This window comes from Accipiter gentilis, chromosome 4, assembly GCF_929443795.1.
Source record: "Accipiter gentilis chromosome 4, bAccGen1.1, whole genome shotgun sequence".
NCBI classification, from domain to species: domain Eukaryota; kingdom Metazoa; phylum Chordata; class Aves; order Accipitriformes; family Accipitridae; genus Astur; species Astur gentilis.
This window is the reverse complement of record NC_064883.1, coordinates 31,247,573-31,266,160: the sequence shown is the minus strand read 5'-3', so window position 1 is coordinate 31,266,160 and position 18,588 is coordinate 31,247,573. Positions and strand designations below refer to the sequence as shown.

Sequence of the window (18,588 nt, the reverse complement as noted above, 5' to 3'; positions counted from 1 at the left end):
ATTTATTCAATTTATTTACATATTTTCATTCCTAGACTCTATACTGATGCTTTAGGGAGAAAGAGAGGTGAAACACAGAGCAGAGATCACAGTGACAACGGGGAAGAAAGTGTGAGGATACTGTGGTAGCACAGTAAAAGGTTTTAGAAATCAGTAATATCAAAGTTAATTTGAATCATCATTTATTTTGAAAGGTTCATTGCTTTCCAACATATGTATCTGTTAAATAAAATTAGTAAGTTGAAAAAGGATGTGCCAAAAGTAATGTGCTCTTGTGGGTACACATTATGGAATCATGGAAAAATTTATTTTGGAAAGGACCGTTGGAGGTCACCTGCTCAAATGCCCAGCTCTGAACAGGGCTACCTTCATAGTTACCTGAGGTTGCCCAAGGTCTTGTTTAGTTGAGCCTTGATCATCTCCATGGATGGATACTACACAGGCTCTGGACACCCTTTTCCAGTGTTTGACCACTTTCACTGATTTTTTTTTTTTTTCCCTAGTATCTTGATTTCCCACATGGCAATTTGTCTGTAGCCTCCTGTCCTCCTCTTGTGCAGCCTGATGGACAGTCTGCCCTCATCTTACATACACCCTCCTATTTTAGGTAGGTAAAGAGAGCAGTAAGATGCCCACCTTAGCTTTCTTTTCCTACAGCTGAACTCAGGTATGTCTGTGGGGAACCCAAACAAGAGGAGAGCCCTGTAAGTGCAGAACAGATGGAAGTATTCAGTTCCCTCAGCTTGCTCTCATATACCTATGGAAGACTTTCTTGGCCTTTCACATCCCTTGCTAGCTGCAATTCCAAATGATCTTTGGTTTGCCAATTCTGTGTGTGTGCCCCTAGGCAATGTTTCTGTATTCCTGTTAGCTTCTTCCTCTTCTACCTTGTGTACGCTTCTTTTGTCTTGGAGCTCAGTTAGGAGTACTCTGTTGATGTGTATTGGCGTCTTCCACACCTGCTGCATGTCAAAATGCTGGGCCATTCTTGTAATTTGAAGAGGTTGACATGGAATATCAACCAGTTCTCCAGGGCTCCCTCATGTTTCAGGGTGGCCCTTTCAAAAGGGGTCACACCAACTAGCTTTCTGAACAAACAGAAGTGTTTCCTCAAATACAGGACTGCAATTTTGCTATTAGTCTTGATTGCTTTTCTCAGGATCTTAAGATTCTTGATCTTCTACAGCTAAGGCTGCCATTGACTTTCACGTTCCTGACCAGTTCTTTCTTTAGCTTCCCCCTGTCACTTTGGAAGACTGTGTTAAATCATCACCATATTTTCCCTCCGAAAATATTTAAGCCTTATAAAATACTGGCAACGTATAGTAGGATAGAATGTTGAAAAATTAGGCAATGCAGCTATGGTTTCCTGTTCTTGGTAAGAAATAAGGTTTTTATGACCCAAATGTTAGAAGAATTAAATACTGTCCTGCCTGTTGTTGCCTGAAAATGAAAATGTTTGGCATAAAAGCTTGAAAACATTAAATGTTAATGGAAACAAATTTCTTAGTTTGTCAAAAATGTGTATGAGGAAGAAAAAGAGGAATATAATGGGTTTTCAGACTATATAGTTGCTACTTGAGACAAAAATCTGTCTTCTGTTACATTTCCCACTCAGAATTTTTTGGTTTGAGCACTGCTTGTAAGGAGGAAAAACAGGTATCCTGGGTAAAACTGCCATCTTTTGTTTAAAAACTGAAATGGGCATGGTTTCTGTAGCTTCAAATTAGATAATACTCAGCTGACAAAAGCAACCGTGCATTAAATACTTGGCACTAAAAATAGTAATTTCAGATTAGATGAGAATCTCTACCACTGTAATAAGTTGATGGACAGTTGTCTTGGACCTGGTGATCTGCACAAACTCTTTTGGTTTCTCATCACGCCCGTTGCAAAAAAATTAATTTGTTGTTTATCTGAAATAATTGGAACCAGTGCATGTGTTCATATTTGTTAATGAATTTCAGGTGGCATTTTTGGGGTACTGGGATGATAATTGGGGTACTGGGGTGATAATTTTCTCACACCTAATATTTTACAGTTCCATTTTCTGTTTCTGGATGATTCATATGTTTTTGAAACTATCTCTTTTCAAAGTTGACAAAGCATGCATCCAGCTCATACTTATTCACTGGATTTTTGCTAAATAAAATAGGCATTGATTTTTGAAGGGGAAAAAAACTTGTAAACACCCTTGCTCCCTGCAATTTATTGATGTTTACAGTAGTGTAATAAGCAAGATCCCAGGTGTCTGTTATTACTGACCATTTACAGAGAAAGAATGCAAGTTCAGCAATGGAAATAGCTTATTTGCTCTTACTGACTAGTTAAAACATTTTTTGTGCCCCATAGATAAATATAGGATCAAAAGATGCCTGATAGGCTTAGCTAATGTTAAGTTCTACTGCCCAGTTTAACACATTTAGAGATTACTATTTAGCAAATGAAGAAAAGTGGATTAAGTGTAGTGATAGACATGCTGGCATTTTTTCTGTGCCAAGAGAAAAAGAAGCATTGTGATGTTTTTAACATTTGAGATGAGTTACCCCCTAGAATATTTTTTAAAGTTCTGTCTCTATTTTTAAGGCTTTTTAATTGTATGGTTTTAGATGGACAGTCATGAAAATAGAGATCTTTAAAAGATATTTTACAATTTGAAAAGGGTTAGGAGACAGGAATACGCTGCATCTTTGTTATACGTGTGTTTCTCTTATGTAGAAAGAGTTCTATTCTTGCCATCTGGTCTGATGCCCAAAGTAGTCTTATGCTTTCTATGTGATCCGCTAAATGTATATATTGTCTAAATTTGTTACTCACTGGAGGCTTCTTTTAAAAATCCTATCCGAAACTTTGCATTTCAGAAACTTAAAGCTCATTCTTCCATCTGTATAAAATGAATTCAGTTTCCAGTCTGTGGATTTTCATCATCCTTAAATACAGTGAGTGTTACAGCTATTGCAGTGGACGGTTTTGTAAATACTTACATATTACATATGTATGTAGCCTGAAATACTGAGAAAAAAAAAAAGTTACCTGTTTATCTTTAAAGATAACTGTCATCAATGGAAATACATTTTTTTTTTTTAGATTAATCAAAGGATTGCGGGTTTGAGTGGAACTCTTTGTCATTGCCATTGCATGTTTCTTTTTTAAGGTTAGTTCAGTTCAAACTTGTAGCATGATCGTTGACATTTACATGCTATGGATCATGAGGCCTGCATGCAGTAAGTAAATTCACAGAGATCAGAAGTATCTGTAGAAGAAAAGTGGGAAATGTCTTTGGTTATCACCATTATTTTTTCTCTCCCCTCCTCCCTTCTAGTCCTCTAAAAAAAAAAAAAAAAAGTAGTTGGGCTGGATGAATTAATGTTTGATGCAGAAGAAGGTGCAGTTTGTTGGCATGCACCCAGTGTGCATGTGAAAAATATAAAGTCTACAGCACAGATCTTAAGTTTTTTCACTATTAGTGAAAGGCAGTGGACTTTACAGAGAGAAAGCAAATGTGATAGAAATAATATGCAGGGTTTTCTGCTTTGCTGCAAGGGAAACATTGATTTTTATTTTTACAGAAATGCATTCACTACTGTTCTTTCCATATTAAAACTCTTATCTAAATCTTACAGGATATTGTGTTCTTTGTCCAGACTTGTATATTTCTGCTATTTAGTGCTAGTTTTTTTGAGATAAAGCAAATTGATAAATTAAAAAAAACCCAAATCGCAGCTTTGTAATGAAAATTATAGTGGACCCAAACAACTAGTATGTTAAAACATTTTTTAATGAGTGTTTACTGAAGAAACTCTGTGAAAACTAAAATGTCACAACAAAACCTTACAGACTTTGCTGTGGTCTTGTATATTAAATATTCTGTTGCCTACTTTAACAGTTCTCACAATTCAGAAGACAAGTAGAGTGGTACTGTGCCAGTGTTTTAACTGACAAAATATATTGGAGACTTTTTATAAATGTAATTCAGATCCTAGAAACATGATTAGTTCCTTAAAACTCTTTCTGTATTGAGTAAAGGAAAATTAGGAGAATTCAGCCGGTTGCATGTACAGGGAGTTTGTGCTGATAAATCAAGTGGCCACTGATCAATTTCTAAAGCTTCTAAAACAGTTGTTCATAAATATATATATGACAGTTTTCTAACAAATAAAAGCTACATTATTCTCGTTAATTCTATACAAGTTTTCTTTCTGATGTATGTAGAATAAATAGTGTAGATGTGTTAAACTGTGACCTAACTTTGCATGTTAGGAGCCAAGAACAAGTTCTGCATGCACATATCTTCTACTTTAATCTTTAAAAGAAGAGCAAACTTTAAAAAAAAAGAATACTTGAGCATAAGAGTCTTAACTAACTTGACAATTGCTTGCTCATTACTCTCAGAGCAATTCTCTTGGGAAACATGATCTGTTTGGTTAAAACAAGGTAAGAAGGGGAGTGAAGTAAGCAATACAGTTTAAAGAATGGGGAGCTGATGATGGCAAGCACTACGTGGCTTGGAGACAGTTAAGGAGGTAAAGATATTAATAAAAACCTGTGGGCAGTGGAGTACAATAGAGCTCTTTAAATATCCTTCTTGAAGGATAGAAAAGCTTGGTAATGATAGAAGTCCAATAACGGGCAAGGATGATAAATTTCTGCTGTGGAGAAAAAGGCATAAATATTCAATAAATATTATGTTCTGTATTCAGAAAGAGGCTGGATTATGCTTTTACATCTCACCTCCATCATTAGTGATGGAAAGAACGTATTATCACTGTACCAGCAACTATTAACGTTAAATGTTTTTAAATCTGCTGCACTGACACCTACAGATACTAAAAAAAAAGCTTAGAAGCTATATGAATTATTAATTTTGAGTTTAAACAAATCATGGAACAGTGGAGAAATTCTAGAAGGCTGGAGGGGAAGGGGAACTAATGTACCCAAATTTAGAAAGTATAATATGAGCACCTTGAAAAGGCAGATAGTAGTATGCTGTCAGTGAAGATTTAAAGAAGAATTGCATAATTAATGCTGATCAGAATGGGCAAGTCAGACCCTACCTTGTACTGCTGCATGGGGTTACTCCATGGGAAGGTGCTTGCGTTTGCCTTTGCCCTTGTAGTGTTTCACAGATTCCTGATAGCTCTTTCTTCCAGCCTGTCTAGGTCCTTCTGAACAGAGGCTCTGCCCTTCAGCTCCCAATTTCATATCAGTTGCACACGTGCTAGGAGTGGACTCTATCGCATTATCCAGGTCACTAATAAAGTTTTTAAACAGTCTTGGCCCCAGGATTGATCTCAGAGGCATACCACTGGTAACTGGTTGCCTGTTGAACTTTATACCACTAATCACCACCACCCTTTAGCCTGACAGTCCAGCTGGTTTTCCGTGCACCTTATGATCTGCTCTCCAATACATATCTTGCCAATTTGGCTGTGGGATACTGTGGGAGACCATGTCAAAGGCCTTGTCAAAGTCAAGATGAACAACACCCACTGCCCTTACTTATCCACGGGACTAGTAGTGTCATCACAGAAAGTAGTTAGGTTAGTTGGGTATGATTTACCCTTGATCAATCTGTGCTGGCTGCTCCCGGCCTCCTCCCTGTACCTCACATGGCTGAAAATGGCTTCCAGGAGGCTTTGCGCTATAACCTTTCTGTGGACTGATATTAGGCCTACTGGCCTGCAGTTCCTCAGATCCCCTTTCTTGCCTGTCTTGAAGATGGGTGTGTTATGTGCCATTTTCCAGTCTTTGGGAATCTCCCTTGACTTTTACAAGATGATAGGGTGCATCCTTGCAGTGGCACTGACCAGCTCCCTCAGCACTCTTGGACACATCCTTCTGATCCTATGGATTTGTACATGTCCAGTTGTGTTCTCTTACTGAACCACATCTTCATCTACTGTTGGTAATGTTATGTTAGTACCTCAGCCTCTTCCATGCCTTCTGTCATCTGGTCCCCTTTTCCATTAAGCTTTAGGCCCACGTTTTCCTTAGCCTTTCTTTTGTTGCCGGTGTACTTGCAGAAGCCTTGTCACCTTTCCTATCCCTTGCGAGTTGCAACTCAGGTGAGCTTTGCCTTTCTTGGCTCTCTCTGCGTGTGCTTGAGCAGTGTCTCAAATAGTTAAAACTCTACTGAAATTTAGAGATACTGAATATGACTACCAAAGTTTGAGTTTGGCCATAATGTAGGAATTAGTGCCACTAATCAAAAAAATAGATGTTTGGTTATTTAATTACCCTAAGTGAGCGGACCTTCAGTACTAGAATTTAAAGACTTGACTCAAGCAGTATAGGTGTCCCACAGCATGGTTTTTATGGGAAATTACAGAAAGGTACTGTGTGTCAAACCACAAAAACATAGTTGATTTAAAAGCTTGGTCATGCTTAATTGTTTTTCTCTTGAAGTACTAATTCAGTTTGGTCTTGCTTAGTTTGAGATTTAACTGAATGAATTAGGAATACAAATATCCTTAGGAACAGAAGGCAAAGCTGGAGGCCCATAGAGAAAGAAGAATGTTCCCAGGGTTAGCATAGTCTGTGCACCACAGCTGGTTGCTGGATAGTGGCCAGGAATAATTTTGACATGTTTATTTCACATTTTTTCTCCATGAACATGTTTTGAGGACACTTCATTAAGTATGTCCGATAGTCTTTGAAGCTCTATGCCTTTAACGTTTTTCAAACAACAAACAGGGTGGTGGTTATGAAAATGAAAATTATATTGGCAAGGACTATTTGCACAATGAAAACAGCACCACAAGATAAGTGAATGAAGGCAGTGAATTAGGACAGGTTAGACTTTGATTTATTCTTTTTTGTATGTTTATCTGTGTGAAGGTTTTTGTCATAAGGTATGTTTCATCAGTAACACTGTGCTGACAGACTGTAATAAATCCTGCAAGAAAGGTATCATTTAAGTAAATCATAGAATATGGATATGCACTTTGTCTTGCAAATGTCCTGTATACTGCATGGTGTATGGTGTGCCAGTTTGAACAACAGCCACTGTTGCTTCTGGATCCTAATCAGTCAAGCAATGTCACCAAATCTAGATAAGCCTGGGGAATATTTTTGTCTAACTAAATTTTATGATTGGTGTTAAGGAATGTGTTTATACCAGATTGACTAGAAAATATACTGTTATCTTCTGATTGTTCTTAAAATAAGTGATAGATTGGTCACTTTGGCCCAGCAGTTGCTTTGTCATTTGGGTCAGACCTCTGGGAGCTCCCAACCAGGGAATTGGGGCATTCCATGCAGGAGAATCCATTGAAGCAGTGACAGTCCTTTCCCGGAAAATGAGAGCGTTATGACCGTTTGAGCAAAGAATGTGGGCAAACAGCTGAACTTCTCTGCTGGGGTCTGTATGAAATAGTTTGGGCACAGCAGCAGCAGAGCGGGAAGATGCTGCATCCTCTGCATGTGCTCAGCACACAGCCAGGCGTTGCTTCCCTTACTGCAGTTTTCACAAGGGTTCTACAGCTGTAGTCCACTTCTTTGGCTGTGGAAGTTGAACTGCCCTTCATTTTTCAAGATAATTTTGACTACATGACTACATTGGTGCTGTGTTGGGAATTCTTTTTATCTACAAATATGAATTTTATCCAAGTTACTGTCACAGAACCTACATAAAATGTGACCTTTTAATTTTTGCACTAAACTTGGAACGGAGGTTTATGAGGGTGTTTCAGTGAGATTATGTTCTAATTTGTAAACTTAATATTTGATTATTCTTCCAATGGAGAATAGTTTATTATATGCTTAGGAGGCAGTAAACGTGGAAGTCATATAGGATTTAAGTTGCTCACACCAGTCATTAGATTTTTATGGGTTTTTAAAGTGTGATCTGTTAAGTACATATTCCTTTGTGGTGAGCAGGATTATGTTTGGAAACACAGGATATAATTCATAGTTGGGCAATGTTTTTAATGTTCAGCATCATTAAGAAAATCCAACTTTTATATTTCTGTTGCTGGTTTTAAAAGTATATGTCTTCTTAAAATGTACTGGACACTTAGCTGTCTAGAAAAATGGTCCTTAGCCCTGAAACACTGTCTAGGTTAGCAGTGTTAGAGCCAGAGTTTGGGGGTAGAATCAGTGTAGAACAAAACCAGTCAAAACAGTTCTTAGTACACCATCTGATGAGTTATCTGGTATATTTTTAGTACAGGGAAATCTGCAAGGACTGTGCTCACAACAGTTAAACATTCTCAAGGGAATTCTTCTGTAGAATTTGGAGGTTATTTTTGAGTTCAGCTGAAGAAAACAGGCCTTTTCCTTCAATGTATAAAATTAAATATTTCAGTGTGTAATTCTTACTAAGAGCTTTTTTGGTTGAGAGAAATTAGTCCATAGAATCTATTATGTTTTGATTGGTCTTAGGCATTCGGCAGTGTTACTTTTTGGGGAGGGTGGGGGCACTAATACCCTTTTTCTATTCTTTGTTTTTCTAACTTCTGCCTTAGAAATATGTATGTTACAGGTGAGCCCGTTTGCGGGGGGACTTTCTCTTAAAAGTCATTAGTCAATAGGCAGTTTGAATTTTAACATCCTGGAAATCCATACCATCTTGGCCTAGCTCATTTATTGCTTGATCAGGCAAAGGCATAGGTTTGCCTTCTCACTTTGTCCTCTATGCCATGTAATAGTAAGGTCCTTTTATTTTTTTTTATTTTTTTTTTCAGTTCTTGAATGCTTGTTTTGCTTGTGTCTGTGAATAAGACACATTGAAGTTACTTTTTAAAATGTAGTGTATTTTTTGTATGGGGCATGTTGCTGCACAAATGTAAAAGTCAGAATATAGCTTCCTGACTGAAAGCTGTCTAGCTCACTGTTTAAGAAACTCCGTAATGGAAATTCTTATAAAAACAAATATAGATGATGCTTACTTATTTAGTACCATGGCAAAATTTAGTACTACGCTCAAGTTTGCAGCTGTAAAGTCAGAAATAATTCCATTATTTGAGTCAGAATTGCAAAGTTTGGAGTGGGTTTTTTTGCTTTTTGTCAGCTGTTGGTTACCTTTCTTTGAAGTAGAACATTAACAACATGCTCAGACTGTTAAAATGATAAAAACCCTGTACAAAATCCTTCCTGAATGACATACGTTTTATCTTATTTTAGTCACCTGAGGAATTCAGGTTAGTGTCCAAATAACCCAAAATACCATAGTCAAAATGGAAGAAGTCATGAGGGATTGTTTGTTTCTTGTTTAGTCTTTACATAACTTAAGGGCCAGCTATGATTTGGCAGAGACTTCAGTGCCACATTTCAAACTTAAATCAGTCAGATTGTGCAGGTGAATGTGTCATACTCTTGTCTTAATTCTTAAATTATTAATGGAATTTTTAGGATTGTGTTATCTGAGACATTCAAATACATTTTGACTATGTGTAAGTTCTGAGGTATCGAATATCTCTAAAAATGTTAGGACTACCAAATTAAGAAAACAGAACACTTGGTCTCCTTTCAGCATTGCAGTCCTGGCTGGTCATTTTCGTAGTCTAAATTGGTAATTAACAGAATCTTAAAACTTCATTTTCACTGGAAAATTGTTGTTATGCTACCAGTAATAGATTGTTCCTCAAATGTCAAAGTTGAGAAAGATGGAAAAAGGCAAGTAATGTCCAAGTAATGTTTTTTTTGGTCTTTCCTTTAGTCATCTTTAATAATTTTGATTGGTACCTTTGTCATACGTTAACCGAATTCTACTCTTTGAAATAACCTGTTTATCTGTAGTGTAAGAGCAAATAAATAAAAAGTATGTATGGCAATTTTTTAAAAGATAGTCAAATTCTCTTTAATCCTTCAGTGTAGAATGAAATAGAGGAAGGGGTTTTTTGAGTACCTTTTTAGCTAATTCTGAAGTGTGGTCAGAGCATTGCAGCAGGAATTGCTGGAACAATCTGTCCTATATACATAGATCCAATGTTAATGTGATTTTTCAGGCTATCCTTTGTTGTCAAGTGGTAAATATAATTTGATTTCTGAAAGGCATTTGTTGAGGTTGGAGGTCTTTAAGACCCATCTGGACAAAGCCCTAAGTGCAGTGTTGACCCTGATTTTAAGCAAGGAGGTTGGTTGGGATGACCTGGCACAGTCCCTGTCAACCTGAATGATCATGTGAGTACCTGTGTACACAATTGCAGATGTTTGTCTAAAGTTATGTAAATTTTATTATAACTGCAATGAAATCACTGTTTAGTATTTGTGATATTGTTTATCTATGAAAAGAAAGCTAATATACTGCAGCAGATACATAGTGAAAGATAAATTATGTATTCTGTCCTTTTTAGACTGAAACAGTCATTAATTATGAACAACGGCAAAGTCAAAAAGTCTCACAATTTAATCAGGCATTGCAAACTGAAAACCGTAATGGTGTACTGCAATTCTACTATGAATGACATTACATATTACTAACAGAATTGTAAGATACATAGATAGTGTCTTATCAAACTGCATTATTGACAATCCTGACAAAACTTCTTAGCAGTTTGGACCCAAACAATAAATTAATGCTTAGTTTAGGACTAGGATAATGTGGGGCAGGGGTATTGGGAGTAGAAGGAATTGCACGGTTTTAATTTTAAAGTAAATTCTAGAGTAGTCATTGCCAAGTAAGAGTGCTAGCTGTTTCTGTTTCTTGATTCTTTAAAATACTAAATTAATCTGAATTTAAATTGTCAGAACTATTGACAGCATTGATTTCATGTAGTATCTTATAAAAATGAAATGAGTAGTTTGTATTTTCCAGAACTATTGTTTCCCTCTACCCTAAGAATCAAGAACAAAATGTAGCAATTGGTACTGATTCATCATTTCACAGTTACTTTCACAACAGTAAGATCCAAGACAGTTTTAAAATCAGAAGCTTTGACCTTTTAATACAGCATATAATAGCAAAGGTGTCTAATACAGATGTGGAACTTACCCAGAACTCCAGTTTGCAGCATTCAAATCAGTACTACTGAGAAGGTATTTACTAAGGAAAACATGAAATGACAATCTATCATTTTAAATTGGAAATTTGGAAAAAAGTGTTATTTTTTGCATTCTATGAACTTTCTAATATTAGGCATAATAGCAACCGTGCTGTTCCTTGCTCTTCTTTTTTAGTTCTTCAGAATGAAGTTGTTTTCTCAAATGGAAAATGGTTGGGGTTATTTACAGTCATGAAAACTGTTCAACTACGATTTATTTGATACACATACATTTCATAAAATGAAGAATCGATATTGCTCCTTCTTTAGCCTTCTCTTCTCCCAGGAGCCCTTTTGAGAAACTTAGCTTTTATAAATTTTTTCTCAGGTCCTTGAATTTGCTCTCTTGGAGATAGCTGTAGCTGTAAAATAAGAATTACTGAGACTGTATGCTGGGCTGTTTACAATAGTAGAAAATGTGCGGAACATCCTCATTTTTTGCAGTGTATGTGCTAGCTTTATTCATACAATTGAAAAACCTTAGAAGTTGATTTCAAAAGATTTATCTCCTCAAGCAAAGCAATCACTTTCCATTTGCTTTTTATTTTAAGCCAAACGTTGAAGTTGCCCTATGTTGTTTCACAAATAAGCTTTTATTATCAGCAACATGTTATTGAAAGTAGCATAGAACCTGTCGTGTAGGCACAGTTCCACTCTGACAGATGGGCATAGTGTAGGCATGCCAGCCAACCATTCTATACATCACCTAACATTGTATGAAGGGAAGAATTTTTGTCCAGGATTGCCACTGTGGCGTTCAGTGCATATAAGGCTTCAAGTTCAGGAAATGCGCTCAGACTGGTCCATCTCATAGGATGACCAAAAATTTAAAAATAGCCTGGGTTTTAGGTTCTGCTGGGTTTGTACTGGGAAAAGTGACCAGATGCAAGGAGGCTTCTGTTTCTTTTTGGCTGTCTGCTGAAGTCACCTAATGGGCTCAGCCAAATAGAATTCTGCCACGGACACACATTTCTCCCTGATTAATTACCTAAGTATGGAAGCATAAGCAGTGTGTAATTTCTCTTCTAAGAAAGCTGTTGTTTGTGACTACATGCATATCTCTTTGGATATAGGAGGATGAGGATCTACTGATGTAGGATGAAATCCTAATGTGAAAATGATTTAAAAGAGAAAATTTTGAATAAGAATAAATCAGACTTCTGCAACTGAAGATCTGGATAGTGAAATGCAGAATATTTTTGCAGTTTCTCAGAAATGCAAATCAGCTATTGCTTGGTTATTGAGGTTTGGGGTTCTGGAGGGGTTTTTTATTTTTAAAACAAATTGGCTTAATGCCTTGTGCTTGATTTTATAAAGTAGCCAAGCACTGCAGGCTTTTGGCAAATATACTTGCTTGAACAAATGCTTTTGTGTGTTGCACTAGTCAATCTTTAAGTCTGTCACTTTTACCTTCCTCAGCATTTTTGTGTAGCTTCAATGTTTTAATCATTAATTTCATCCTTTAAATACCAATGGATTTTGCTAACTTTTCTGGAAGATATGCTGATACGATTCATTTGTGCTTTTGGGGGAACTTGGTTCCTGCTGAAAAGTTTCTAAATTTGGGGAAATGGTTGCATGGCACTCTCATTTACAAGATGGCACAGTATGTGAAAGAACAGGTGTGAAAAATGAAGTGAATAAAATTGCTATTGAAATATAAATTGACATTTCATGGGCTTCTGTTAGGAGAACATCTTTCTAAACTGTACTAAGTATTTAATTTTTCTTTTTAGCTGAATGTTTTCCTTCTGAAATGAAATTACATAATAATATTTAACCAACACTTCTCTATATACCTAGTTTTAACTGAAAATTCATAATTAAGCTTAATATGAAATTATAAGATTTGATTTAATGCTTTCTTCCAGTACCTGAACTAATGTTCGCTGCATTAGAAGGTGCAGTCATCATTGAGAAGCTTTGTTCTTTTAACAAAAGGTACCAAAAATAAATTCAGTTAGGGTCATAGTCGTTTCGTTTAATACTGTTATGATAATGAGTCCTATAATTACTTTCAGATAGTTCTTCCTTCCCAGAGGATGAGATTTTTAGTTTTGATGCCTGCTTAAAGCATGAGAATGACAGTAAAATTAATGTCATAACCTTTACAGCCTATTTATCGTTTTCTGTGTAGTATCCTAAAGGATTTTGTGTAACATCTAAAATAAATGTCTTGGTATGGACAAGCATCAAATTAGGTTAATTGGGTTCACCTGATATTCAGATTCAGACTGTCTATAAGGACACAAGTTTCATATAAAAGACCTGTGGGTATCTTTCTGTGAAAATTGCTTTTACATTATTACATGTATAAGCTCTGCTTCCTTTGATTGTTAAAGACCAATTTATAGTGTAGTTTTTTCCAGTTTATTTGGTATTTTTGCTGCTTCTGGTTGAAAATTCATTTATCCCTTCATTCTGTGGTAACATAAGGAGTAGTATAGGCATGATAGAACTTATTTTGTGGCAATAAGATAAATTTTACTTTTTAATTCTGTCCAACTTCCACTCCACTTGAAAATCTATTAGATTTCTTTTCATCTCTGGCCAGTCAGCAGCAGATTTCAAGAGAACTGGTTTGAGTTCTGGAGTACTGCAACTTGAATGTTTTATCTATTGCCCTATGGTAGAGTTACAAACTGAGCAAAACGGATTTTAAGATTATAGAGAATTTAAAAAGTTTTATCATTGGGCTAGGCTCTCAGGTGGAGAAAAACTGATGATAATGCCAGATAGAAATAATAAATGTCTTCTGTATTTGGAAAGAACCAGTATTGGACTCAAATGTAATCAACGAGGATTATAAGAATGTTTGCCTCCTCAGTATTCAATAAAAACAACAGGACATCCTGAATTATTAGTGGTGTCCAACCTAAAATTTGTTCTGGACATAAGAGTGTAAAACAGGTAAAAAATTTAGTTAATAATTTTATTTCTAAGTGTGGCTCTTTTTTGACCATCAATGTGTTTTTTATGGGAAGTAGTCATGCCAAGCCAGATTTACAGTCAAATCAAAAAGAAAATCGGTTCTGTTGAGGGCAGGTATAGGTAGCTGTATAGATGTTATTCTTCAGCTTCTATACTGTGCATTGATTCAGAATTTCAGAACTTTTTTATAAGACTGCAGTTTGATGCATGTCCTAAACACTTAATATCTACATATATTTATATCTGACAAATGTTACAAGTTGGCTGAAAGTTGTCAAAAACTGTCAGTGAGAAAGGAACATGAATCATTATACTTGTCAAGTTGTGGTGGGACTGGTTCCAAGAGTAGCACCAGGCAGCAATCAATAAGAGAGTATCACTGTTGATAAATTTGAAAATAGTGTAAAACGTGGACAGGACCGTGACACAAAGTTATGTGGTTTGCATTGTAAACTGTATTTGTATTCAAAGAAAATACGCTTTAATACAGTTATACATATAACGATGGATAGAAAAAATTGAAGGGATGGTAAGAAGCAGCTTTCCCTGACTTCAAAATCTTGAGCTGTTCAGTTTTTCCAAAAAGGAAAGTTACTTGATTAAGTATCTGCAAAAATAAAGGGCAGTGAAAGTTCTTTGGCATAACAACAATTTAAAAAATACTCATGAATGGCTATAAGATGAAAAATTAATTTGAGAAATACTTTTTTTTTTTTAATTGGCAGTAGCTGATCAATGTACTAGTCTGTCAAATAAGCACTGGATTTTCTAGATCAAGACCATTATCTTACTGCACTTAGCGTTGAATTCAGATCAGAGATGCCTGTACAAAATGTTTGGATTTGTATGGTCCAATATTCTCTCCTAGTGTTAGGGTTTGTGAATGCTTGGAAGAAGATGTGGAGCTTGTATTTCCACATGGTATTCTAAGAATTATTGATCTGTATCGTGAAGTCTGGTTTGTTTGTTGTAATTCTAAGAGGAAGTAGTAACCATAAGTGGGGCATCCTTTTAAATGTTCCTTACAACTGGGAGGGACCATGAAAACCTGTGTGACTTCAGAATAATAATTTTGAGAGCCTTCATTTGCACATAATTTCTTACATTGTTTTTTACAAGAATATGCATTCTATAACTACTTCAGTATGTTTTCAAGTGTTGGAAATCCTGACGTGGAGGAAAAACTTCTGACTTTGTTTCTGAAAAAAGATCTTGTTGAGCAATAAGGCCTTAAAGAAGGATCTCTTAGACTGAGTGACAAGTTGAAAATCCATGCTGGTTCCTAGAAGTGTTTTGCCATTCCAAAATTACATCAGTGTGGTCTGTTCCATTCTTGTAGGTTAAGAGGGAGTTGTCTATATGTTACCACGACGTGAAACTACAAGTAGATGAGCCGACATCTGTTTGTATACTGGTTCTGAGAGATCAGAGGTTGACTGCTTAAGTACCACGGACAGAGGCTCTTTGAGGCAGCCTGGGATCTGCTGATACGCATCTGCAAACCTGTGCCAGGAGGTGCTGGTTGACATACAAGAGCTTCTTATTACATATGGCTCAGCACAGAAGATACAGGTACCAAAGAGCCTCACCTGTTTGCTGTGTGAGAGGTCTTCTCACAGCAGCCACACTCGATTTTCTTCTATGCTTTGATATTGAACTTCCTGGAAATTGAATTGAGTTTGTCTCTTTTATACTTTACTGCTGCCTACAGAACCATCTTCTTCCTGGAATGTCTCCATTGCTTTTTGAGAGTCAATTGTATGATAGTAAAGAAACATATTTAAGACTTATTTTTGTGTTTGGTAATTGCATCAGAATTTGTCCTAACTATTTTTTATTTATCCCAAACCAATCTTTTGGTACTTCTTGTGCTTAGAAGGGGGCTTCTGAGCTCCTGTCTGGAATGTTCTTTATGTAAGATTCTACCGGCTCTTAAATTGGCCAGGAAATTAAGCAAACACCACATTGGCACAGCTGGCTCTGCTCATGGGAAATGTTATAGATACGCACTGGGATGAAAGCCTAGATCCAAGTAAAGCCCCAAGTAGTTGGAGTTCCACCTGTGTCGGTTAATGGACTTGTATGTTACCTTCCCAAAGCCTTCAACTGCATCAGGAGAACAAGAGTTTTATACCCTGTGTGACTTTTAACATGTTAGTGGTGTTCAACCAAACCAAATTATTATGCAGCCATTCCAAAAGCTAGACCATTTTATGATAAAGAAAATCTAAGTGGATAATAATGTTGTTTTGAATTGTCTTTATATTGTACTGTGTCTTTCTTACTTGACAGTTGAATCACACTTGACCAAAGCTTAAGTAACACACTGACTGCACTGGAAAGAAATAGCCAACTCTGAAGTTACTGGGTGGCCACTTGATGTAATGCTATTTTATGTCAAACATTATGCATCAAATTTTGCGATAAGTACCAACGTCAGATTCAGGAGAGGTGGCAGTATAGTGTATGCTTCACAAATGCAAGCTAATATTGTAGCATCCATGGAAGATCCTGCTTGCCAGTCAGTTATATGGGATCCATGCAGTCAGATATTTGAAGGAAAATGATTGCTTAACCCTACATTGTGATTCTTCAGAATGCATTGTGACATTGGAATTCATTACATTACATGTCCTCTTTTCTGGCTTTAGTGGTGGTTTTCAATTACAAGAAGCCTAAGTTAGTTGTACCCAGTGTTGAAATATGGAGAGTGCATATAAGGGTATGTGTGATCCAGAGAAACACTTGGTTTAAAACTTTGGTGGTGTTTTGCATGAGGTATGGGCATACTGGGATCCATTCTGAAATACAATTTCAGAAAACTATGGCTGTTGTCCTATTTATATATTTTGTTGTTTATGAAAAATTAGCAGAATTTCTAAGTATCTGTATTTCTTCTTTCCAGGAACGTTGTCGTAACTATTAAAGGGCATAATGCAGAATCCGTTAACTTTTTCTGCAGGTACAGTATAATTCCTGTACTTTTTTTGTGAAATTGGATGCTTGTGATTCAAAATGTGTAAGAAATATCATCATCATTAATAAATCACTGTATAACTCATGTCTACTATTCTACCCTAATATGGTTAAAAAAAAAAAAAGCCATTATTTTGCAGCATTTATCACTTTAAACAATTGCAACAGCTAAGATTATTTTCTTCTTTAGGACATTGTGAATTACTGTTAACACCTATAGTTGAAACTTGAAATATATAAATCTGCTTCTTGTCTGCTTCAGCAGAATTAAGTGTTCAGGGTTTATTATAATTTTTTTATCCTCAAATAATTGAAAATCATTGTCATATTGGACCCCCATATAATTGGGGGTTAAATCTCTTTGCAAGTTATGCTACAAGACTAGCACAAACAAGAACGTAAGTATTTTCTAAATATAAACTTAGATTTTTAGATTTTAAATGCTTTTTCTGTAGCATTCCTATCCTTACTAACATTTTTTGTGTTTAACTATATTTCTTCTATGTTTTGTCTTTTTAGAAGTCATCTTCTGTTGATTTAGTTTTTAGTAGGGTTAGCGTCTTGAATTTTTCCCTCCATTATTAGTAAGGGTATTTGTGCTGCAATTGTGTATTCCCAAGCCTTTAAATGTGCAGCCATAACTTTTATTTCCTTTCCCTTTTGATCTGTGTCATCATGCTAATGTTTAAATATGATTTTTAACTTGAATGTCATTTTTAATGATACTTCTTAAATGTGAGTGAATGTTTGATGAATATGACATAAGCTCTAATGGACCTTTCAGAACCATTGCAGGTTGTCAGTTAAGTTTCCATTGTTAGTACTTATGTTAATTAAGAAAAGCACTATATATTACTTAACTTGAAGCCTTGAGCTTTTACTGTCATGTAAGTTTATACTTTACCTGTTTTGTGAAGACTGAGTATTTTTATGATACTGTAATAATTCTGAGGAAGCTATTCCAGAAGGATGTCATGCAAATTGATCTTAGTTGATGAGTTCTGAGTCTAATGGGACTATTCTTTCAAGGAAGACAGTACTTACTGTTGTGTAAAGTTATCCACCCTGCAGTGTGCTTTACGTCCGTATGCTTATAACTGAGATACTTAATTCTAATACTTAAAAACCTTAATTTAATTTTTCTTCTAAATAACAGGAATTTGACCACTGTTGTAGTCAAATTGAATGTGTTATCTTTATGTTAAAGCCATTTCTGAATAACAGGAGGAGAATATAGACTGTGAAGCTGTTTGCAAACTTGAAACTGATGAATCATTTGCTTTGAGATTTTTTGAAGCGTTTTTTTTCTTAACAGAAATCTATTCCAGTCAGTATCCTGCTATCAACTTGCACCCAGAGTAAATTATAAGAGCCGTGTTGTAAACTTTTGAAGTGAGGGTTCATGTTAGAAATCATAACCAGATCCTGACCAAGAGCTATCTCAGTGTGAAATCTTAATATTTTACAAATATAGTAGTCTTTGTATATTTCTTTTTACTATCACTCATTTTTGTCCTTGTATGAAGCATCACTTTTGTTTGTTAAATGTGTTATGGCACTTCGAAAATGTTGAGGCTATTAGCAATTTATAATGATTTATGTACAACTATAACATTGGTATATTTCTTACAAATAAAAGGTTTGAAAATAAATGGTATTGGAAGGAGAACCTATCCATCAGTTACATTCAGTATAGCAT

At 35.8% G+C, this 18,588-nt stretch overlaps 1 protein-coding gene across 9 annotated transcripts in view; it reads left to right on the top strand.

Annotated features, from left to right (window-relative positions):
- ZNF438 (zinc finger protein 438) overlaps positions 1-18,588 on the top strand; it is a 54,747-nt gene that overhangs the window by 17,406 nt on the left and 18,753 nt on the right. For 4 of the 9 annotated variants that reach the window (XM_049798404.1, XM_049798408.1, XM_049798401.1 and 1 more), the window contains 2 exons: positions 15,253-15,485; positions 16,819-16,875. In XM_049798404.1, the coding sequence (XP_049654361.1) occupies positions 16,848-16,875 (28 nt within the window). In that variant the 5' untranslated portion in view covers positions 15,253-15,485; positions 16,819-16,847. Of the gene's footprint in view, positions 1-530; positions 608-2,909; positions 3,155-15,252; positions 15,486-16,818; positions 16,876-18,588 lie in introns of those variants that run through there. The other 5 variants (XM_049798409.1, XM_049798402.1, XM_049798407.1 and 2 more) reach the window with 3 other exon arrangements.